At 31.0% G+C, this 25,498-nt stretch overlaps 1 protein-coding gene across 2 annotated transcripts; it reads left to right on the forward strand.

Moving 5' to 3' along the window:
- The first annotated feature begins 851 nt into the window (after positions 1-851).
- Positions 852-25,213, forward strand: LOC120352060 (proton-coupled amino acid transporter 4-like). Of its 2 annotated transcripts, none has more exons than XM_039431533.1 (9): positions 852-1,259; positions 12,456-12,633; positions 14,468-14,618; positions 16,091-16,215; positions 16,636-16,720; positions 18,232-18,504; positions 20,677-20,855; positions 21,322-21,494; positions 23,163-25,213. In XM_039431533.1, exons 2-9 carry the CDS (start codon positions 12,461-12,463, stop codon positions 23,411-23,413), a joined length of 1,410 nt encoding a protein of 469 aa, XP_039287467.1. In that variant the 5' UTR covers positions 852-1,259; positions 12,456-12,460; the 3' UTR covers positions 23,414-25,213. The 2 variants fall into 2 exon arrangements, with proteins under 2 accessions (XP_039287467.1, XP_039287468.1); XM_039431534.1 differs by lacking the exon at positions 852-1,259 and adding an exon at positions 8,657-8,782 and having other exon boundaries at positions 23,163-23,687.
- Positions 25,214-25,498: the final 285 nt, after the last annotated feature.

The following is a 25,498-nucleotide window of genomic DNA, read 5'->3' on the forward strand; positions in this document are numbered from 1 at the left end:
TTAATTTTCCATTAGAAATATGTAGAAATGGATAACTGATTTAATTTATCACACAACAGGCACTGCTGGTTAATCTTCCCAAATTTGTTTCATGCCAAAAAACACAACTTTTTCTATTCGATAAACTCCTCCGTTCATAATTTTCCTTTAAACAATATGAATGGAAAAATATTTTCAATTGTGAGACTTTTCGGTTCAATTGTTACAAATCGAACGTTATCAAAATCGAAGTCGCGCCTCCAATTTTATAAATATAAAAGCAATCGCATCAAAGCTCTGTAAATGATTTTAAGGTCATGCGGTGGTGTGGTGTGGGAAGCGAGGGCTACCGTATCTATAGTGTGGTTCACGTTATAATGGCAGTGGAGAAAGATAGGAGAACAACGTCGACGATACTCTGTCTTGTCACTGCCTTCTATAGACGGCAGCTGATACAGGTTTATTGATGTAATATTAATGGTTCATTCTAGTTTTAAATAATCAATTATATTTTATTAAGCTAGATATTATATTTTTCTATAATTTCATAATTAAGAATAAATATTTTGTTGATTAATTATCAATTCTACATTGTTAAAAGACGATCCAACAACAGAGCAAAGCGAGAAAGAGATAGCGCTATCAGCTTTGTTGAATGATAGACAAGGATAGCAATACCATTAGTCAAACACTGCCATTATAACGTGGACATCACTATAGTAGCAATATCATTTAATGCTTCCCATTCTACTCATGCTGTAGTGAAGATCACACACACGTCATCTTCAGTATCAATGATACAGTATCAAACAGTACGTGATACAGTATCATGCACTACGTGATACAGTATCAGTGTGGGAGGTTCTTCAGCGTATCTTTTCACCAGGCGCCTTCATTGTATTTCTTCTCATGAGCATAATATAGCTGTGAGTGGAGGTTGGGGCTGGTAGAACGCGCAGATCTATTAAAAGACAAGTTGTGCTTGAACATTGTGCGATTCTGAGTCAGTGCGCGCAAACTTGAATCTTGAAACTTTCGGGTCAACGATGTTGTTTTGAGTCGTTGTGTTATCAATAGTCGATTGCATAGCCTACAAGGTTCCGCTGTTCAGTTGCACCGGCGTTGTTCATACGTTCAACAGACTGTTTCAGAGCGTCGTTTTTTGAAAATATTTTTCAATTCAAATAAGTTTTTTGAAAATACTGTTTTATTTATTTCAAAGTTAAATTTAGTTCATTGAAAAGTGAGATAGTGTGTGAGAGTTTGTTCTATTGTTTCCGGTAAGTAAAAATTTTGTTTTTCATAATACATTACTTTTTATTTTTTAAATGTATGAATTCAGAGCTACTTCCTTGTATTTATAAAATAGAATTAAATTTGATGAAGATTTTATTTAAAATAACAAAACTATTAGTAAACATTTATTTTTATATAACCTGACGATGGTGTGATCACCGAAACTATAGTAGTTACATTACAATTTGTATTCTTGTTTTTTAATATTTTATTAATTTTAAAGGGTACTATAATTTTATTTCATAAATACTTTTTATTTATTTACAAAGATGCATACAGGTATGGGAACAACAGGCATTATAGCTCAAAACTGTTCACGATTCAATATCACAAAGTTCTACATGAGAAAAAATAAATTAATGGAAAATTCAAAATTAGTACAAATGAGAAATAAAATAATAGGAAATATTATGAATAATGAAGAATATGAGTACAAATAAGTACCAATATAAGAAATAATACACAATATGATTCAGTAATGAATATGAGAGTACAATAAACCAGAATTTCTTTCCACTGGAACCAACACAGGAAAATACTATTAATGAGAAAAAATCATAATATTTTCACAATTTTATACATCTATTTTATGAATGAATTGAAAATTTTATTGGAATAGTGAAGTATTTTAATAGGTCTTCTTGAATTTTCAATTATTATGGAAAATTACTAGTACTTTTTTATAAACACAACTATAGTGAGGTCCACGTTATAATGGCAGTGTTTGATTACCAATGGTACGGTACGGTATTGCTATCCATTTCTATATTATTCAACAAATCGGATAGCGCTATCTCTTTCTCGCTTTTCTCTGTTGCTAGATCGTCTTTTAACAATGTAGAATAAATTAACAAAATATTTCATTTCAATTATGAAATTATTCCAAAATATATTTTATTGCTTAATGAATAATTAATAATTGATTATTTTAAACGAGAATGAACAGTTAATATTACATCAATAAACCTGTATCAGCCCGTCTATAGAAGGCATTGACAAGACAGAGGATCGGCAACGTTGTTCTGTTATCTTTCTCCACTGCCATTATAACGTGGACCTTTCTATAGTTTCGAGCACTTAATATGTTAATTGGATTAAAAATGGCATAGCCTATAATTGCTTGGGAACTATTTGTGTTATATAAAAAAAGGTAGGTACTTTTTTCCTTAGGTACTTAGGTATTTTTCCATTTATATTGATATAATTTTGTTCTTAAATAGGTACCAGTAATATTTTACTATCGTAGCCTATTATGATATTCTTATATTTCAAAGAAATTTTGAATTCTAAATTAATTACTTCTTATTTGAGCCTACTTAACAGTTCTACCACTAGGTCTTTATTAGACTACCACTTGTTGATTCTTCGAATATCTTTAATTCTCAATAATTAGTTTTTACTTGTATTTTCAAGAATGATAAGCTTCATTCTAGTTTCATGCCGCGTACTATGGACTGAATTTCCAGTGGCTCTTGAGTGACTTTTTGCACTTTTTTCTGTAGCCTATTTATTGACTCGAACTTATATAGTTCAACATTCAAAGATCTGATAATAGCATGAGAAAATAATTTTTGAAAAGGTTTATCGTGATTGATTACAGAATACATGGAACATTGGGGTACTATAGGCAAGATTTATTCATTTTTCAGGAAATAAAATATCATAGAAAAACAATGGCGTAAGTAGATATCCCATGGTATAGGGCGTTTATGTCGCAACTTTTACTGTTATCTCAAGCCAATTACTGTCGATTATTGTAGATTTTTACTGTTTTGGCCGGGTGAGAGTGTATGAACGGCACAGTACGAGAGACTACCAGCATCACACAATTTCAAGGGAAAGAACTATGTGAACTAACGGCATGAGATAAAAGTAAAAGTTGCGACATAAACGCCCTATACCATGGGATATCTACTTATGCTATAATTGTTTCTCTATAATAATATGCATATGATATTTTATTTCCTGAAAAATGAATAAATCTTGCCTACAGTACCTCAATGTTCCATGTATTCTTCAATCAATCACGATAAACCTTTTCAAAAATTATTTTCTCATGCTATTATCAGATCTTTGAATGTTGAACGATATAAGTTCGAGTCAATAAATAGGCTACAGAAAAAAGGGCAAAAAGTGCACCCACCTTCCTACCGTAAATGTAATATAATAAAGCCTTTAGGCTATTGCACTTGCAAAATCTGATCAACTTTTGCTATATATTCCACCATATAAGGAGAGTTTCAAAGGATTTAAGATGAGATTAAATGTATCCCATTCCCATTGTAATTTCCTGTCAAAGATCTAATCAGAATTACTTCACTCGGATTTCCATACTACCAATATTGAAATCAGAGGCATGTCCGGTTTTATTAGAAAAGAAACTCTTGTTTAGCATACTCATGATCAAATTAAAAAATTCGGAACGGAAATTTAAAATTAACAAGACCTATATACCGTACTGTATTCTAAAAGTATCAGTAGAACCAATATTAAATTTTCAGTTACTACTCAATAGAGTAAGTTACTACTTATATAATTACCATTTATCCTAATATATTCTATTCCAATATATAGATAATTACTAATAGCTTAGATTGAATTTGAATTTCCATTGATAAAAAGCAACCGAAATCATCAAATCGAGAGATTGAGTTTCTTTGTTGTGTTCTATGATCTAGATAATTTGAATTGTCCTATCTGAATATTTTTTAACAACAGAATAAATAGATTACACGTTATAGTTATAGTGATGCCAAAAACGTAAGGACACCAATTATTAGTAATTTTATATTTCTGATACAGAAATTGATTATGGGTGTATCTTAAGGTTACTGCCCACAAAATAATCGAGATCATTTTTTTCTTTTTTCATCTTCGTAGATCGTTCCTAGGCGTTTGAGTAGGATTAATAAATCAGCTTTTTCATTTATTTTTACAGTGCAGGTAAATCATATTGAACTGTAAGCCTATCATTTATCTACTTTGTAAAGCAATTAGGAATATGCATACAGGAGCCTTTCATGAAGTAGCATCAAAATTGTTTAGAATTAAAGCAAAAAATCTGAGCCTAAAAATAATTCAACAACACTTATTTTAAAACAATTATTGATTCAAAAACTAATCATCTTGAAACTTTATTGTGTTAAACAATAAATTAATATGGGATTAAAATCTTGTTCTATTATTAGATAAACTTCAATTTGAACCTTAGTTAATGAGAAAAAAGAGTCTAAAATAATCTTCAGAATTTTGTTATCATTCATACTTCTCTGAAGGCCACACTGTGTTAAGTCTGCAGCTAGGTCTTTTAATTAATACTCCTATAGATTCAAACAAGGTTCTATTCAACTTGTACTATTTATAAGGCTAACATTTCACTTAAACTATCTTCCTAGGCTTGAATTTTCCGTTTTTCTGATAGCTCTGCTGTCCTTGATGCAAATCAATTATTCATAATAAAACTAATTCATTCAGGACTTGAAGTCCACTTGCTAAATTTACTATAAAACTAGTTTTTAGCATAATATAGCCACTACTGAAACCGTCAGGTATAAGAACTATCAGGAAATGAAATAGATTATTGCTTATCGACGACTTTGCTCTTGAATTTATAAACTGTTTACCTAGCTGATTTGTTTTATTTAGTAGTGCTTCCTCTTCAATGCAATCAATAAGCATTGAAGATAGCTAAAAATGATTGGTAGCTGAAAATTGATATAAGCTATATTATTATTGAATGAAAAAGACTAAGAAATTGTCAAAAACCACAGATTTATTGATTATTAGAAACTTCTAAGAAATTGAAATTTATAAGTATCGATAAATCTGTGGTTTTTGACAATTTCTTAGTTTTTTTCACTCAATATGAAAAAGACTAAGCAATTGTCAAAAACCACAGATTTATTGATACTTATTAGAAACTTCTAAGAAATTGAAATTTCTAAGTACCGGTATCGATAAATCTGTAGTTTTTGACAATTCCTTTGTCTTTTTCATTCAATATGAATAATTACCACAACATCAACTTCTCAACTACACAAAAACTATATTTATCATAGTTTTTAAGCAATCTGTATTATGGAAGAATGAAGATCAATTGAAATTTTATATTTTGAATATTATTATCTTAAAGCTTGTCAACTTTTATAATTTCTATTACTTTGTCACGGAGTTTGCGATGAGAAAATATGCTGGTGTGTGTTCCATTCTAATAAGTACAATACTATAAATTTCCATTACAATTCTACTGATATTTTCGTGTTGTAAAATTGATTTGCCAATTGAAAAAAATTATCATTAAACTACAATTCAAAGTTAAATGCTGTAAACCACCCCAATTTCCGAGAACATCAAATTCCTCATCAATTATTACCAAAAATTGGTGAATTATCGTACTAGATTTTGTACAAGAAGCTATGCAAATTTGCATATACCACAAGTACGGTTATCAAAGACCTTAAGAAGCCATGTAAATGTAGGTTTGAGACTCTTCAATCACCTTCCTCAAGAAATAAGAAATTTCCCGTTTTAGAAGTTTAAGATGCACTTTACAATTTTCTAGTCAAAAATCCCTTTTACAGCTTGAAAGAGTACTATGAGAAGTGAATATTTGAATGTATTATGACTTTTTAAAAAATGTATACTTTGACGTTATTATGACTTATATTGTATAGAAATATATTAAGATGTAATTGAATATTATAACTATCTTGACAATGTCTCATGCAATCATGTAATTGTTCTTGGACAAATAAAAATATTCTATTCTATTCTACAAGTTGATTATGGATGCTTGCTAGGATTTCAAATATTTGCTAATCGGTTTTCAAAGTAGTAAACACTTTAAGCATAAAGGGAATATATATTTCTTATTCAATCTGTGCTTTAAGGAAGATCATCTACATATAGTATGCCTTCTCAAATGAGAGGCTATTGAGTAATAAATAAGGCTAGGCGCACACCACTTAGGCAAGACAATACAAGACATGATCAGACACGTTTAGACACAATACTTCACATTGTTGCTTATGACGCAACACACACTGATTAGTCATTGCAATTACACATGTCTTCATAAGCAACTATGTGAAGTGTTGTGTCTAAACGTGTCTGGTCATGTCTTGTCTTGTCTTGACAATGACTAATCAGTGTGAGCTGCGTCATAAACAACAATGTGAAGTATTGTGTCTAAAAGTGTCTGGTCATGTCTTGACTAACTGGTATGCGCTTAGCCTTACTCATTACTCAATAACCTCTCATTTGAATAGGCATACTATAATTATGTAGATGACGGTGTGTGCCTAGCTTAATATTTCATACTTTCTTACTTCTTCTGGCCAAAGCTAATGAACCCGTCTCCAAATAAAAACTGTAAACTCTTCCAAGATAGATTTACAATGCTTGGGCTGCTGATAAGAAAGCCACTGTGGTTCAACAAATTTGATAATGAAGCACTTCATGCATGCATCTATGTTATTCCAACTAAAAGTATTTGTAAATATAAGTTCAGATAAAACTAGAAATATTTTTGAAATTTGCCTTAACTATTCTAAGAGATAAATTATGCGGCATTTCAAGTGGATAACACTAGACTCATAAGTTTACAGTAGCAAGCTGTCTATTGATCCTACAACTCTAAATCCGCTCAGATCCTATAGTGCGGTCCACGTTATAATGGCAGTGTTTGATTAGCAATGGTATTGCTATCCTTGTCTATCATTCAATATAAAGCGGATAGCGCTATCTCTTTCTCGCTTTGCTCTGTTGCCAAATCGTCTTTCAACAATGTAGAATTGACAATTAATTAAAAAAATATTTGAATGAAAAAGTTTCGGTTATTACACCATTGTCAATCTCAATGACAATGAGAGATTGACAATGGTGTAATAACCGAAACCGGTCTATCTAAGTATCAATAAATCTGTGGTTTTTTGACAATTTCTTAGTCTTTCTCATTCAATATGAATAATTAACACAATATCAACTTCTCAAATACACAAAAAGTAAAAAATATTTCATCTCAATTATGAAAATTCATTATGAAGTTATTGAAAAATATAATTTCTTGTTTAATAAAATATAACTGATCATTTTAATCGAGAATAAACAGTTGATATTACATCAAAACCTATATAAGCTACCGTCTATAGAAGGCATTGACATGGCAAGACAAGACAAGATCGGCAACATTGTTCACCTATCTTTCTCCACTGCCATTATAACGTGGACCTCACTCATATAGCCGTATCCTCATCACCGTATAATGTATGTTAATACGGATTTCACCATGTGACAGGCTTGAAAAATGTGAATAAGCTAAGTGGCAGAAATATGATATTAATTTGTGGAGACCATCAATTGAAAATCGAAATACTGTAGTTGGATGATAAACATTAACTTTATGACTTTGTTAAAATAATTACTGGCATCTTATTGAAGCTTCAATCTTTGTAATATATTAGTTCTGACACAAATCATATTCATATAATAAATCAAAATCTATAACTCACTTTTTTGGACACTGGTTTATGATAATGGCAGAATTGGCTGGAAACAGTCGTGTTTAAAAAAAATCATAAAGCGTAGGTACTACAGTAGTGATTCTAAAACCCTAAGTACCTTTAGAAATAAATGGAAAATTCACCATAAATCTGTGTGAAATGTATGTGGGAAAAAAATAATTTGAAATATTATTGAGATGAAAATTGTATTTCCCCCTAGCAAGTTTATTATCATGTTTATTCTCACTTCAAATAAACTTTGAAATTAGATTTAAAACAGACAACAGACAGACTTGTAGCCTATGTTTTAACTCATAAAATTATTACTCGTTCACGAATATTATTCATTGTGATGTAAACATGGTTTGCTACTCCAAGTAAGATCACAAACAAACTCTCTCTCTCTCCCTCTCTCTAGCTAGAGAGAGAGATTACCACAAAAAAGAATACAACTAGCAGATGAGGTAACAACTAGTAATTTATGGTTACATTTAATGACTCTCGAAATAATTTAAGTACTGTACAAGCAAGTACGCTGCTTCTCATTACACAGAACTATACGAAATATTATTAACAGTTAATAGTTATAATCATCAATCACAGTAACTTACTGACATCCAGTAATCTACCATACAGTTTAATTATTTGTATTTTGAAATATCAATGGTACAAAGTCTGAGCAATTAATAGCTTTTACTGAAGGTTTACTTCTATTTAAATAACGTCCTAGATTATAATCAATAAAATACGGTGTGCTATAGTAAATTAAAGGTGGGACAATAAATTTGATAGATAATATAAACCATGACAGACAATAAATTAGCAAAAATTGTTTGTAACTATTTCAATGCACGGAGACCTATTAGAAGTGAATTATTTCGCATATAGAGAAGGATATCGGTGTGTGATACTAATTTCTACCGATTTCTTAAACAAAATTTTTACTCAGCTTTCATTTGAAACGTGAACTGGATCCAACTGGTCTACTTCGGATAACTATGGGCCTTGTAAGTCATCTCATACACATCTCAATGTATAATTAATTATGGCTTCCCTATAATTATGCAAATTTGTAAATATATAGTTTTTTATCAGATTCTGTGATAAATTCTACCACCGCTCACACCTTTTATCCAATTAGAAGGCAATTACATGATAGAATCCGCATACGGTACCTAATCAAATTTTCTGTTCAAGAGTTAACACCTGGAAATTGTTGAGAATTATTGTTTCAAATTTGAAATTAAGTTAATGCTGTCTCTAATCAGTTCTCTGTCCCTGATTATCAGAAGGTTCTGCAATATTTGATCAATAAATTATTTAGTATTTCTCCTGTTCAATGAGTAGAAAGATCCTTATTATTTTCGAACAATTTCATATCACAATTGAGAATCAATTATTATTGAAGCTTCGACTATTAACTCTAGCGACCAAATATAAAAGAAACCATGTCGAAAGATCTCGTTGTCACAGTAGGTAAATAAATTCATTTATTGAAGAAATTTGACTGCTATAGTGAGGTCCACGTTATAATGGCAGTGGAGAAAGATAGGAAAACAACGTTGCCGATCCTCTGTCTTGTCAATGCCTTCGGTAACTGATACAGGTTTATTGATGTAATATTAACTGTTCATTCTCTCATTGTATCAATTATATTTTATTAAGCAAGACGTTATATTTTTCAATAATTTCATAATGAATTTTAATGATTAAGATAAAATATTTTGTTAATTGATTATTAATCCCAATCTATATTAAGGAGTTTCTCGGGTACAGAAACCCCCTTAAACCTCCTTCCCCCCCACAAAACAAGAATCAAATTAGGGAGTTTAGGTAATAGATATCTTAGGTCTATGATGATTCGTATAAAGGCTCTTCACATAGCTCTTTCCTTAAACTTACCTCTGTTTTGGTGGATGTCACTTGGACTTACTTTTCATTAAACCACCTTGAGTACATTTGTATTCAATTAGTAATAATATACAAGCTCATCCTTTGAAAATAAAATGTTCTTTTTTTCACTAATATATTATTATTTTTCAAATCTTGGAAGGATGTAAACTCCTTGATTGAAACATTGAAACGATAGGTTACTTGGAAATCATAACCAAAAACCACCAACACCACAATGTACATGTAAATAGTGGTAGCCGCTCATGTGCAAATGTTTACAGTCATAAAAGGCGAATGGGCGGGCGAAGCCCGCCTCCCAGCCGGAGCGCGAAGCGCGGTGGCTGCTACTCAACCCTATACAGTCATAAAAGGCGATTGGGCGGGCGAAGCGCGGAGTTAATTATTAATTCAACATTATTGAGAGACGATCTGGCAACAGAGCAAAGCGAGAAAGAGATAGCGCTATCTGCTTTGTTGAATGTTAGACAAGGATAGAAATACCATTGCTAAACAAACACTGCCATTATTACGTGGACCTCACTATAGTCGTTTTTTTAGTGAAAAAGTGATTTTATAAAACCCCTTTATGAGCTACCAGAGGTCATTTGATATACGAAATTAATTATACCATAATACCATAATACGATTATGGTAACTGGAATGGTTTTCGAATACAGTAGGCCTACACTCTATCTAGTAAAAACTTCCACTACAGTATTAGTACTCTTCTATACGGCATTTCTGATAACATGACATAGTTCCAATGTTGCTCCAGGATGGTTTATCTCATTCTGAAACAAATGAATTCGACTTCTGTTGTCTAGCTGGACCATTATTGGTCTTATCGGGCGAACTATTAATAATACAGTAATTAGGCCTACTATGCATTGATAGGATATTGTAATTATGAACCAGTCATCAGTCGGAAAGAACACATTATCTAATCAAGCTTCAAGGTACATTCATGTAATAGTTTGACATTTATTAAGAATGAAATGTAATCTTTCATTGTTAATAAAGAATGTCATTTCAAAAATTCAATTAAAGAAGTTATTTTGATTGTAGAATATTTGAGATTGTTGATGGTATTTATTTTACGAGTAGAATCAGAAAATTTAATAAAATACTCGTAAATATAATTATTACGGTACTATTGATTGATTTTTGATTTTTGATTGATTGATTTTTTGTACGATTGATAGACGACAGATATTTTTTAAATCGGAAAATTTAATAAAATACTCGTAAATATAACTATTACGATTGATAGACGACGGATAGGTCATTATATCTTCAATTGGGCTATATTTTATACGTAGGAGCCTATTGTTTCTAATTATTCAAGAAATCAATGATTTTGCAATCTATGAAGGATTTATCGGTTTTACAAAAATGTATATACTGATAATGACAAGTTCAAGATTGTAAAAATTGAGGTCAAAATTCAACTGAATATTTGATAGCATAATATGAAACCTTGGCCCTTGATGAGCACATTAGATTTGAGTAATTTTCCTCATTATTTACTAGAAGGTATAATTATAATAATTCAAAACTGCATTGTTGATTGTTATATTAAAAACATGCCAATATCACAATAAACATTGACAGAAGAGGAGAATTGCTACTATTTTATAGTCATGTCATTTTATTGCAAAAATACTACGACCTAAAAACGGTAGGCTAATAATTATTATAAGCTTTTCAATAATCAAGCTACGACATAGCATACCGAATTTAATGAGAAATAGCTATTATAGCTAAATGTAGGTCCACATTGCGGAGCGCTTTTGGACTCATCAATAACTTCCATTGAAGAGTATTTTCTCTCTGTCCGAAGACGAGTAGGCCTTCTCCGTCCATCTACTCAAATTGGAGAGTAGGCCTACTACTGTATAATTTATAAATTGTACTTATCTATTTAACTTATATAGCTTTCATTGAATGTTTGAAATAATTTTTTTCAAGGATTATATAATTGTATTACATGAATAATGTGGTCACAGTAGCGTATGTTTCGTTTGACAATATTCCATGTGGTTTGTTTGAGTGGCAAAATTTCCAATATTTTAAAAATATTGTAGTTTTAATCCTTTTTATATGTTAATCAGATTTTTATAATTAATTTCTCACTAAATAATATAATTATCATCATGAGATGTAATGTATATTAATGAATTGCTAGCGAACAGACTAATTGTCTATACTAGCAATGCCATTAAAAATATATAATTGAAAATTAAATAAATCAACATTTATGTATTTTAGTTAAGTGCAGTAGCATATACTTATTTATTTTTTGTATTTTGTTTTTTTATATAATGTTGATATCCTACAAACTTCATTTCTCACTTTTCATGGTTTCAGAAATCAATTTCTTTTCAATAATATTTGTTGCAATTTTAATCATCAGATTAAAAAAGAAAATGTTGAGTTTAATGTGAGAGAATAATTTTTTTATAAATTTATAAATTATTGTGAATTTATTTTTCCCACCTTTACAGCCCATTGTGGGCTTTGGCCTCCTCCACAACATTCCTCCAAGCATCTCCATCTTCCATAAATCTTCTCCATCCTTTCTAACCCATCTTGACTTCCCCACAACATTCGTCCAAGAATCTCTTTATTCTCTATAATTCTTCCATGTCAAATCATCCCTGATCTCATTCTCCCATCGTATTCTTGGTATTTCCTTTACCTTCTCGAGTGAAGTTTCTCTTTGAACACACTATTTTTGGCATTCTGTTTTAATTCATCCTGTAAAATTTATTGTTATTTCCATTTCAGTCAAAATGGAGAGAGACGAGATCAAAGTGAATTTGAACGGAGATTCCTATTCAACAGAAAAATGCATGATAACACATCAGAGCGAATTACCTCTATTAATGTCGAGTGAGAATGATGGAAAATTGCAAAAAGAGGAAGAAGGAGATGATCTTCACCCTGGAGTAAAACATCCTACTTCGTGAGTGAATTTTTTTTCAAATGTGGAAAGTATAACCATAGATAAACAATAGCGTAAGTAGATATCCCATGGTATAGGGCGTTTATGTCGCAACTTTTACTGTTATCTCAAGCCGATTATTATCAATTACTGTCGTTTTTTACTGTTTTGTTGGGGTGAGAGTGTATGGACGGTACAGTATGAGAGTCTACCAGCGTCACTCAGCTTCACGGGAAAGAACTACGTGGACTATCGGATTGAGATAACAGTAAAAGTTGCGACATAAACTCTCTATACCACGCCCTATCTACTTATGCTATTATTTCTCTATGGTATAACTTGAACTGAGGATATACTTCTACAAATATTGTTCTACATGAAACTGATTAGTTGATTTTGATTTAGTGTAGGCTACCAGTATTGATTAAAATTTAGGATACATGGAATTTTTCTTGAGTGCAGCAAAGGAACTTTGGGCACGTATTAAACATTAAATTTTTCCTACAGTTACCATTGAATGTGAAAAGTGATTTATTAGGGCTAAAAATGTTCTTTAGTTTCATTTCATTTTATTTATTTATACACAATAGATACAATGCAGGTAAAAACAACAGGCATTTGCCCAAAACTGCTTTAAACCTTAATTTGGAATACACAGTCCAGAGGTTATGTAAATGATAACTTAATTCACACACTATTTTGAGTCCAAAAAATGTATGTACTACAATAATTTCAAATTAATAAGTTTCAAAATACAAATCCAAACAGAAATCTTCCTTCACAATCACAAAAATATAGAAAATTTCACCAAGTAAAAATTCTAACACAAGACAGCTTTTCAAAATGTACATTGTCATTTGATTAATGCTTAAATGAAAGCTTCTGTTGAAATAAATTCAATACAAATGAAACAATATGATTGCAAATGATAAGTGTTCGAAGTCAGGAGCTAATGTGAAAAAAGTTGAAGAAGTTTTATTGGGTCATTGCCTGTTTCATCTTCCCTAAATATTGTATTTGTTTGTCTCTCATTCAATGAATAGATAAAATAATCAATTAATAATATTATTGCAATTTAATTTTGATAACTTTAATATAAAAAAACACATTCTTTTTGTGTGGTGACAACCGTTTCGTGCTGGTGTTGCACATTCTCAAACCAAACAGAAAATCTGAACGTGGCTACACCGAAAGTTATTAAAATATAATAGTAATAATATTAGTGAAAACAAGATGGATAACCAACAAAGAATAATATTATTAAACCCTCCATTGAATATTTATCCATGAAAATTTAACAAGGAAAATCAAAAATCTAATATAGTGAATGAATGAGATAAGATCTCAGGAAGTAAAAGTGATATGGAAAAGTAAAAAATAGAAAAGAATAGGATAGATAAAAACGTTTATTGGATGAATAAGCTACCTTAAGAAAGCCTTAAAAAGGCTGCTTGACAAGGTACCATATAGAAAAAGAAGGCTGCTTGACAAGGTACCATATAGAAAAAGAAGTTCTATTCAAGGTACCACATAAGAATTAAAAATATAAATATATGTATCAGTGAACGTTATTCTTACAAGAATTTACTTAACAGTTGATATTATCATGATATCAAATAATTAATTGTTGGCTCAGCTCTCGAAAATCCCAAAAGTGTTATAACTACTAAATGTGAAATAAACTACTGTACGTTAATTCAATATTCACTTTCCTGGTAGGGGTTACTTGTACTTGAAAAAAATAAATAAAAAATCAAGTGAGAAATAAAATAACGCTAGTTAAAAGAATACTTGGATTTTTAAATTTTCACTTACTATGTAATTACATGTAGTCTATTTTTTTATTTATTTTCAGATATGTTGAGACTCTGATAAACCTGATAAAAGGAAATACAGGAGCTGGCATGTTTGCAATGGGTGATGCTTTCAAAAATGCTGGACTCTTGGTTGGTCCAATACTGACAGTAATACTTGGAATAATATGCGTTTATGGTAATCATATACTGGTGAGATTAATTTATTCCAATTATAATAGAATTATAACTATTTATAATCAGCATTATAAAAAAATCTATTGATCGTTCAATTTTAGCTGAATTTACAAAACAAAAACAAATTCGGCCATTAGGCCTACCGTATCGCTTTACTCAAATTATTTATTCTTTATCGATTCATACAAGTACATAATCAAAAATGATTGGGAGAGAGAAAATAAGGTAACTCTGTTCTATTCCTCTCCCAAATTTAGATAAAGTTACACATTGATAAATTGTTATTTTAGATAAACTATTCACATTGTTCAGAAAGCATTGGGTACATCAAATATGAGTGTCTTGCAGGGTTTTTTTTTGTAAAAAAATCATCTCATTTACAATAGAATAATACCGTACTGAAAGTGTACACTGTAGCCTCTAGGTAGTACCGTATAGATTGTATGAAATATGATATTATTTTGTTCTAAAATATTCAGGGGTTTATTGTAAAAAAATCATTGCATTTACAATAGAATAATACCGAACTGAAAGTGTACACTGTAGCCTACAGGTAGTACCGTATAAATTGTATGAAATATGATATTATTTTGTTCTAAAATATTCAGGGGTTTATTGTAAAAAATTCATTGCATTTACAATAGAATAATACCGTACTGAAAGTGTACACTGTAGCCTACAGGTAGTACCGTATAAATTGTATGAAATATGATATTATTTTGTTCTAAAATATTCAGGGGTTTATTGTAAAAAATTCATTGCATTTACAATAGAATAATACCGTACTGAAAGTGTACACTGTAGCCTACAGGTAGTACCGTATAAATTGTATGAAATATGATATTATTTTGTTCTAAAATATTCAGGGGTTTATTGTAAAAAATTCATTGCATTTACAATAGAATAATACCGTACTGAAAGTGTGCACTGTAGCCTATAGTTAGTACCGTATAAATTGTATGAAATATGATATTATTTTGTTCTAAAATATTCAGGGGTTTATTGTAAAAAATTCATTGCATTTACAATAGAATAATACCGTACTGAAAGTGTACACTGTAGCCTACAGGTAGTACCGTATAAATTGTATGAAATATGATATTATTTTGTTCTAAAATATTCAGGGGTTTATTGTAAAAAATTCATTGCATTTACAATAGAATAATACCGAACTGATTGTGTATACTGTATAGGTAGTATAAATTGTGTAAAATATTATATTATTTTATTATTATTTGAAATTATTTAGTGGTATTGTTTTAATACGGAATTTTTCCCATTAGCTTATGAATAAATATTATAGCCTAGTTTTGAATATTATATTTTAATATTATAGTTTTATAGATGTAGGTATATAGTCTTCCAGTATTATTTTGAGTTCATTCTAAAATACTTGACATTTTTTATTTCAATATTGTTTGTCATGAGAGTATAACATCTTATAGGTTACTAACTTCAATTTTTGAGCTTGAATCTATTTATTCCAGGTAAACTGTTCAGTAGCGATAAGAGAGAAGAAAAAGATGAAGAAGCCGCTAGCTTTTGCAGAAACTGTGCAGATTTGCTTTGAAGAGGGGCCGAAGTTCGCTCGACCTTGGGCGAATACTGTCAGGTAAGTCATTAATGGATATTTGAATAATTTAAAATTGTGAAAACCTCTTGGTCGACGAATTTTTCGCCTCAGTGAACTGTACCTGGATTTCTGGTTGTTACAAGAAAGTTTCACGCACCATCTTTCCCGAATTTGAAAATAAATAGGCTACCATACTGTACCGGTAATATTCCTGGTAGACTTTTAAAATTATTTGTTAGATCCATTTTTGAAGTCACTTTGTTTCATCAGTGTTGAGGGAGGTAAATGGTAAGTTGAGTGTCAATTCGGTCGTGTGTTTTGGATCCAATTTATTTCTGTTATAAATGAAACTTGAGGAGATATCAAATAGGTACCAATTTTTATTCATTCCTTTTTGTTTTTGTTATATCAGTGTACTTTTATTTGAAACTTGAATTCTCAATTTTGTTTTTGTTTCAGGATATGTACTTATGTGTTTATCACTATAACGCAGCTAGGATTTTGCTCAGTTTATTTCGTTTTTATTTCATCGACCCTAGTGAAAGTAAGTACTGGTAGTCTATATAGGCCTATAGCTGGGATGGCGGCATGCTTCAAAACTAATGCTCACAAATGATACATATAATACATGTATATAGTATTTGAATAAAACTTTTAGGGGTCAAATAAATAACTTTCCTTGCCTTATTACCATAGGTAAAGAAAGTATTGCTTTCCGAAAAAAATTAAGGTACCGTACCCCAATTTCCAAATTGCTATACGTTTCAAGGTCCCCTGAGTCCAAAAAAGTGGTTTTTGGGTATTGGTCTGTATGTGTGTGTGTGTGTGTGTGTGTGTGTGTGTGTGTGTGTGTGTGTGTGTGTGTGTGTGTGTGTGTGTGTGTGTGTGTGTGTGTGTGTGTGTGTGTGTGTGTGTGTGTGTGTGTGTTTCGATCAAATTTATACCTAAAATTGTCATTGATATAAGCTCTATCAACTGCCACAAGTCCCATATCTGTAAAAATTTGAGGAGCTCCGCCCCTTCTATGCAAAGTTTGATTTTAGATTCCCAATTATCAGTCTTCAGATACAATTTGAACAAAAAATTTCAAGTGGAAAAGATTGAGCATGAAAATCTCTACTAATAATGTTCAGTAACATTTTCACCTAAAATTGAAAATAAGGTGAGAAAATTAAAATTCGAGAAAATGTGATTATTCAATATTGCAAACTGTTGGCAACTGTTGATTTTATTAAATCATTCACTATGAAGAGATAGCAGACCTCGTGTGCCTCCAGCGTTACCTATTGTCCTGTCACCGACTGGCTCAGATATTTGAATAATAGACTTGAGATACGCGTGAACAATCAATTCAATCAGTCAGGTGATCAATTTTCCTAACGGCTAGGAAAGTTGTGAGAATGCTGCGCCTTTACCAGATTTTTTGGTGAAGCTGATGCCTAAGATTTTGTTCAAAATCTAATAAAAAAATAATCTATATATACCTACATAGCCTAATATATAAAAATAAGGGAATATTTTTATATCTATGAAGTTGAAAAAGAATTACATAAAAAGGGTAGTACTGTAGTAATTTTCTTCTAGAATAATGAAACATTCAACTAATAAATCACTTTATATTAGAAAATTAACAGGAAAACTGTTTAATTGAAAACCTGATAAACTAAAATGTTGAAAAATTTAAAATAGCAGGCCTATAACCATCTTATCGGTAAATTGAAAATCTGTATGTGAAATCTCAAGTTAATCAGTTCAGTATTCAGACGTGATGATGCGTCATTCGTGAATTCATCCCGTAAGTGTAGGCTATGATCTAAAATTCTTTCCTCTATTACAGAAGATTCAATCACTGACTGGAGCATATGATTTCAAATCGTATATTTCATATTTTTCACAATTTATTGAGTCTGCAAGTCGTCATTCTAGAGTAAGACCTTGATCAAACATATACCAGGTCGTAATTGATAAAGAAAAACAAGACTTCAACTACGGTAAGTCTTTATTGATTTTAAAATCATATTACAACATTCATTGACAAAAGGAATCAATTTTCAGATACTGGTTCCATATGGAATAAACATAGCAGCTCACACTTACATGACAATGATTTTGTTGCCGATATTGGCCACAGCGCTGATTCGCAATTTGAAGTTCCTGACGCCAATCTCGTCTCTGGCCAATTTATCGCTTGGATCCGGAGTTTTGCTGACTCTGTTCTTTGCCAGCCGTGACCTTCCACCTCTGGCCACCAGGAGAATGGCAGCTGACTGGAAACAACTTCCCTTATTTTTTGGCACTACTGTCTACGCTTTCGAGGGTATCAGTTTAGTAAGTATAGTTTGTGTAAAACAAGTTGAGACTTGGCCCTCCATCCGAAGAAATTACAGGGTTGCCAGATCGTGTAAAATTGCAACTTTCTCAAATTTCCAATTCAACGTCAGAATTGGATGTATAATATCATCCCCGATATCCTAGTAGTGCTAAAAAAGTTTCAGGGTTGAAGGATTAAAAGGAAATTCAACTTTTATGATAAAATTGGAAACATTGCGAAGATTTGTTTTTCTTTTGAATATCACTTCTCTCAGAATCATGTAGCGTCGTAATGCGTAATAATTGGTGTCTGGATCATTTTCATCCGACCCATAGATACTTTTTAATTGATAATTATGTGTTCGTCAATGTCGAGACATTTCGAGCAGAAAACATGAAATTTTCGACATGCTGGAAACTTTTTTGTTTCGAAAGAAAGTTTCTCAGAAATAATTGAAATTTTATTGTTTTTTCAAATGTCGAAAGTAGTCGGAAGATCGTATTTTGGTCTCAAAATGACGAACATAATTATTAATTGAAAAATAACTATGAGTCGGATAAAAATGATCCAGACAACAATAGAAAGGAGACAGTCTCCCCGTTCATTTGATATAAAATTATTACGCATTACGACGCTACATGATTCTGAGAGAAGTGATATTCAAAAGAAAAACAAATCTTCGCAATGTTTCCAATTTTATCATAAAAGTTAAATTTCCTTTTAATCCTTCAACCCTGAAACTTTTTTAGCACTACTATGATATCGGGGATGATATTATACATCCAATTCTGACGTTGAATTGGAAATTTGAGAAATTCAGAATAGAATGCCATACCCTATAGTGAGATTCATGTTATAATGGCAGTGGTGAACGATAGCGTTGCCGATTCTCTGCCTTGCCACTGCCTTCGATCTATGGAGGATGTCTGATACCGGTATATCTCATTTAATGAGACTGTTGATTATAATAACTGTTCATCATTCTTCTTGAAAATTAATCAATCATATTTTATTTATAGAGAATTTATATTTTTAAATTATATTATTAAAAAAAAAATTCTCATGATTGAAATTAAATTGAAATGTATTATTCTAAAAAAATACATTTATTACAATATATAACTGATAATAACGAAAAAATAATGTTTTAAACAACCCCTGAGTTTATACAGTGTGGGGTCGTTATATAATTTATTATATATTATTAAATATCATGGCATTATTTAATCTCTTGAACAGTATGGATACAAAGTCAAACAAATATTTCTATTAAACAAAAATAGAACAGCATAAGTAAGCATAAAATATTTTGTCAGTCAATAATTGTATTTCTACATAATATATATGTTGAATAATGATCTGGCAAGAGTTGAAAAGGCTATCGTCATCTGCTTTGTCGAATGATAGACGAGGATAACAACACCAATGTTAATCAAATACTGACATTTTAACGTGGACCTCACAATAAAAGATTCACGTTATAAAGTCAGCACCACCCTGATAAGCAATGGTTTGCTATCCTTGCCTGTTACACTGACAAAGCAAATAGCTCTATCCTTTTACAACTCCGCACCTCTGCGGAGTAAAAATAGTTTGTCGGTTAAGAAGAAATAAAATGATCTATCAAAACGTCATCTTCATTCATAACTACCAAAATCATTCATTATCTATTATAAAATTAGAAATATATTTATATCGTGTCTCCTGTTTTAATTTATATATATATATATATATTTATTTATTTATATATATTTCAGATATCAAGATATTATTTAATGCTAATTGGCAGAATGTTAGTTTCAACTAGGAGAGGAGCAAAATGAATTTTCCCATACCAGTGATGAAAAAGGAACCAATGAACAGAAATTCAACTTAAAATTCAAATCAAATTTACTCTCATTTTTACGCAATATAGGCTACTATAGTATAATAAGAATTAATATGAACTATTTAATGAAAATGAAACGAAATTCAATAAACTTCTATTATGAATGTTATTTTTCTTGGACACAAAAATTAAAACTTAAGAACATTTTCTAGAGATACCGGTACATTGAAAATCTCCTTTGTTGTACTACCGATATATGATATAGCATTTTAGATCATTTTTACAAGTCCATCACAATAAAACTCGACAGTATAGTTTTTTTTTGAGATAATAATAAATACAAATCTCATTAATATTGCAGGTCCTTCCACTACAAAATGAGATGAAGAACGCGAAGAAATTCGATACAAAGTTTGGAGTGCTGAATATGGGTATGACAGTGGTGTGTGCCATCCTTATCTCCATTGGATTTGTCGGCTACCTCAAGTATGGAGATGATGTGAAAGGCAGTCTAACATTGAACTTGGAAGGAACTGGGTTGTAAGTACCTACAGCACTAGCTATTTATTTCATTAGGAAATCATGAGAGAAACGGAAATATACAAGGTTTTATCCAATATTCACTTTTTTACACAATTGAATCAGCCCAATTATTGTTTATTGAAAGATGGAAACGTAATAGATTGGATAGAGCAATACTGGCAACAATTTTGATAACTCATATTTTAAAAGACATAAAAAATCATGTATAATAAACACATGTATAAATGAAAGCTGCGTTTGCACCAAAGTCATTAACAAAATTTTAATAACTCAATCATTATAGATATTATTAGATTGAACATAACTCATCATACACATGATGAACATATGTTTGTGTCAAGTTCCGTTGGGACTTGGGTAGCCTGCTTCTTCAATTATACTGTAGTATTGGACCGAAGAGGTAGCCTATTTCTCCAATAATTCTCATAGTTTATCATAATGTGAAACCTTTTTTATTTTCCAGGTTTTCTGAGATAGTGCAGCTGAATATTTGTTTTGGAATACTGCTATCCTACACTCTCCAGTTCTATGTTCCAATAAAAATTATCTGGCCGCATGTGGAGAGAAAATTTGCTCCAATGAAGCATCCCGTGCTCTGTGAGAAACTATTCAGAACAGCATTTGTGATTGGAACATGTAAGTTGTCATTTCAAAATTCATCAATAATAGGCTTTGAGGATATTTATTTTATTGTGATTATTTCAACTGATTTTGCAAATGATTATAGAAATATACAGGGCTACTTCTTGTTATAGAATAATATATATGATGAAACAACCTGCTTTCGTGCTTTTACTTCTTAAAAACAACACAAAAACTTTTTAAAATGATTAAAAACTGAGTTAAAAAATTTTTGGTTACAGTACCTGGTAATTTCATATTTTTGTACTAAATAGTATACTTCTACTACCTATATATTATATTATGATCTGAATTTCATTGTTAATATGAGAATAAACTGTAGGCTACAGTACCAAATTTTAGTAAAATTTCAGGGATTTCTAGTGCATCTTGCGGCTAGCTTCTTCATAGGAGAAAATGCATTAAAAAAGTGAGGAAATCACCATATTTGTATCTATTTTTATCCAACAATAATAAGAGCACCATATTCATAAAAATATTGGGAATGGAAAAACAGGCTTATAGCCCTTATATACTCAGGCTATATTCGCAGGCCTAAATCCCAAATTTTTATTGAAAATTATATTGGAATAGACATCGTAATCTATAGCAGATTTTTAATATAAATTTGCATATTACATGAAAATCAGCTAATATTCATTTCAAATGATATTATTATAAATACAATTTAGAAATATTCGTATGACAAGAATAAGGGTCACAAAGGAAACAGAATACAAAAAATATATAGGAATTCGTCAAATTAGTAAACTCAAAAGCTTAAGTTTAATTCTAAACCCAAAGTTTAATTCTCAATTCTCTATCATGTGGATGGAGAATTAAAAACAAATTGTAGAGTAGAATCCGGTCAAGGAATCTTATCAATTACCGTAGATTGACTCAATTGATTGACTCGATAAGATTGATGTACATAATCTTTTGACTCGGCTGCATAAAAGCCTGTAAAATTTTAACCGTGACTAAATGCCACTAGAACCAATCAGAAAAGCTCTCTTCCAAGAAAGCCTTCTCTGATTTGCTCTCGTGACATTTTTTTTTTCGTCCCGATTATATGCCACGAGAACCAATCAGAGAAAAACCTCCTAATCAGAAAAACCTTCTCTCTAATTGGTTGTCTTGGAATTCAATCATGATTGAAATTTTACAGGCTTTTGTGCAACCGTACCTTACGGCCCTAACACAGCTAACACTACGAACGCTAAACCACGTTCACTTGTAGATATGGTTGCATTTATCATAATGTGTTTAATACGGGGTTTAAACTAACAAATGATATTTCTCCCTTCAAACCGAGGAAGTTGGAGGACAGACCGTCAAGGAGTTTCTACAGAATATCAAGTTGGTTGCCCAGACAGGTAATTGGGAGGATAAAGATCAGCGGCTCATCTGCAGGCTGAAAACTACTGGTGCAGCTGCTGCATGTCTCGAAATTCATCCAGAGTTATCTGCAGCGACTTGTATAGACAAGACTACCACGTTCACTTGTAGATATGGTTGCATTTATCATAATGTGTTTCATACGGGGTTTAAACTAACAGCTGATATTTCTCTGCTGTTATGCTCTCTGCTGCATATGGGCCAAAGTCAGTTGAAATTCAACTAAGTCAAATTCGAAGTTTAAAGTTGAAATTCAAATGAGTTGTTATTCATTTCATGTTTCAGATTTCGTAGCTCTGACTGTGCCGCACCTGGGCCATTTCATCTCCCTGATTGGTGCAGTGTGCGGCACCACTCTGGCCCTCATTTTCCCTCCAATCTGCGATCTGGTCATCAGATGGCCGTCCGATTTCGGAAAACTGAAATGGCGTTTGATTCTGGACATTTTCAGCCTTCTGGTGGCTGCCATCGGTCTAGTCACTGGAGTCTACTATAGTTTAGAAGCAATCTTCGATGCCTACTCGAACACCACGTAGTGAAACGCTCAGAATTCACAGAATGCAGTAAACTATTGATTGATTATAGCTGCCTCTATTAAAAACCTAGGAGGGTGAAGTTAGGGCGCAGCCTGTCCTCTCTTACACTTAACCCTCTTACACTCAAACTATTTTGTGAGAATGAAAAACAACTCTGTGAGAAAATAATAGAAAACGTTCAAAATAATTTGTCATGAACGTAATGATAAAATGAATATCAGTGTAGAACAATACTACTCAAGAGTATACTATTATACTTTGTGAGAAAATAATATAAATAAGAGTTCAAAATAATTGTCATGGACTTAATGAGAATATTAATGTCATTGTAGAACAATGCTAGCCAAGAGTATATTATTATACTCTTTCAGTAGATAATAGAAAAAGTTCAAAATGATTGTCATGAACGTGATGAGAAAATTAATGTCATTGTAGAACAATGCTAGCCAAGAGTATATTATTATACTCTTTGAGTAGATAATAGAAAACGTTCAAAATAATTGTCATGAACGTGATGAGAAAATTAATGTTATTGTAGAACAATTTTACCTGAGAGTATACTGTTATACTCTAATACTCTGAAAAAATAATGAAAATCGTTCAAAATAAATAAATAATTGTAATGGAAAAATGAATGCCATCGTTCAAAATGACATTTTCTCCTCCTCATCACTAGGAACAGAACGTGGTAATACTTTTATTGGAACAGTATGAAATCGAAATCGATCTACATCAAAACTGCAAATTTGAAAACAAACCGTGTATAGTTAATGAATAAATAGATGAATGTTTATTTCCCAAAAAAACTGAAACTACTACATCAATTACAGAAAATATTAGACAGTCTACAATTACATACAATAGTTAGTTTCAGAAATTTCTTATAATGTGTCTTCTACATGTTTAGTGTTTTCTGTGTGGAAATTGACCTACTCCACTATGGCCTACCATGTTCTAGAGTAGTTTGCGAAATCTCAATCATTACAAAGATATCGATGAAATAGCTCATTAACAACTGCAGTTAACTACTACAACAGAATAAATCTTTAATGAGTTTTATAATAAGTATTTAAAATAACTGTGACTCGAAAACAGTACTTGACACCATACTAATCAATTGAAACTTTGTTGTCTTTGAAAATTGAAGATTGTGATTAAAAATTGATAATATTTAATTATTAATCTAAATCTACTATATTGAATTTGACTAGGGTCACAACTATATAGGGACTCAAATAATATAAAAGAGAAGTTTTTCTTTTTAAAGAAACATTTTAAAGACATGTTTTTCCACTTAAAAGTTATATTAAAATACAATAGTTATAAAAAAACGCTTTATTCAAGAACTACTTCATAATATGTTGGCAGTTTTATTGTTGCCATACCTAAAATACAATTAAATCTACACAAAAATTGTTGTTTTAAAAATCATAAATTGAAATAACTATGTGAACGCTCTAGAAAATAAGCAGCTATTAATGAATAATTGTTAATTATAGTTTGCCCCTTCCATGTGAGGAAGACTTGTCTCGGTATCAATTTGCATACTTGAATCATTCCAGAAAAACAATTGTTTACCACTATGCCATTCAAACTAACTACAAATGTCTACAAAGTCCATTAATGATTGGGAATAACTTAGATTTATGAATCTTATATTTTAGTGAATTTTATGTATTTGTCAGGTACCTGAACTAGAAGCACTAGATAGTGTAGTATGTAAAAAATGTAATAATTTTTAATATATTAGTCATTTAAGATTCTCATTGTACGATCTATTCGTTAAGAAAATAAACGAAAGAAATTATTGGCTTGTTTCACTTGTATCTGACTGAAAATATTCAATATAAGTTCCACTTTTTTATAGTTTTATATTTCTCCAAATCTATTGCTTAGCAACATTATTTTGAATGATTATAGGCCTACTTATAAAGCAATATTATATGTACCGTTAAAGCTGCGTTTAAACCAAAGTCGCCAACAAAACGTTGTCCATATAGGTAATACCGGTAATAGTTTTAAACAAAAAAGGTGTCAATTTTTTGGTAGCAAGCACGTTGCTGCTATCAAATTCAGAGTATCAAA

This window comes from Nilaparvata lugens, chromosome 6 (genome assembly GCF_014356525.2).
Source record: "Nilaparvata lugens isolate BPH chromosome 6, ASM1435652v1, whole genome shotgun sequence".
Lineage (NCBI taxonomy): Eukaryota > Metazoa > Arthropoda > Insecta > Hemiptera > Delphacidae > Nilaparvata > Nilaparvata lugens.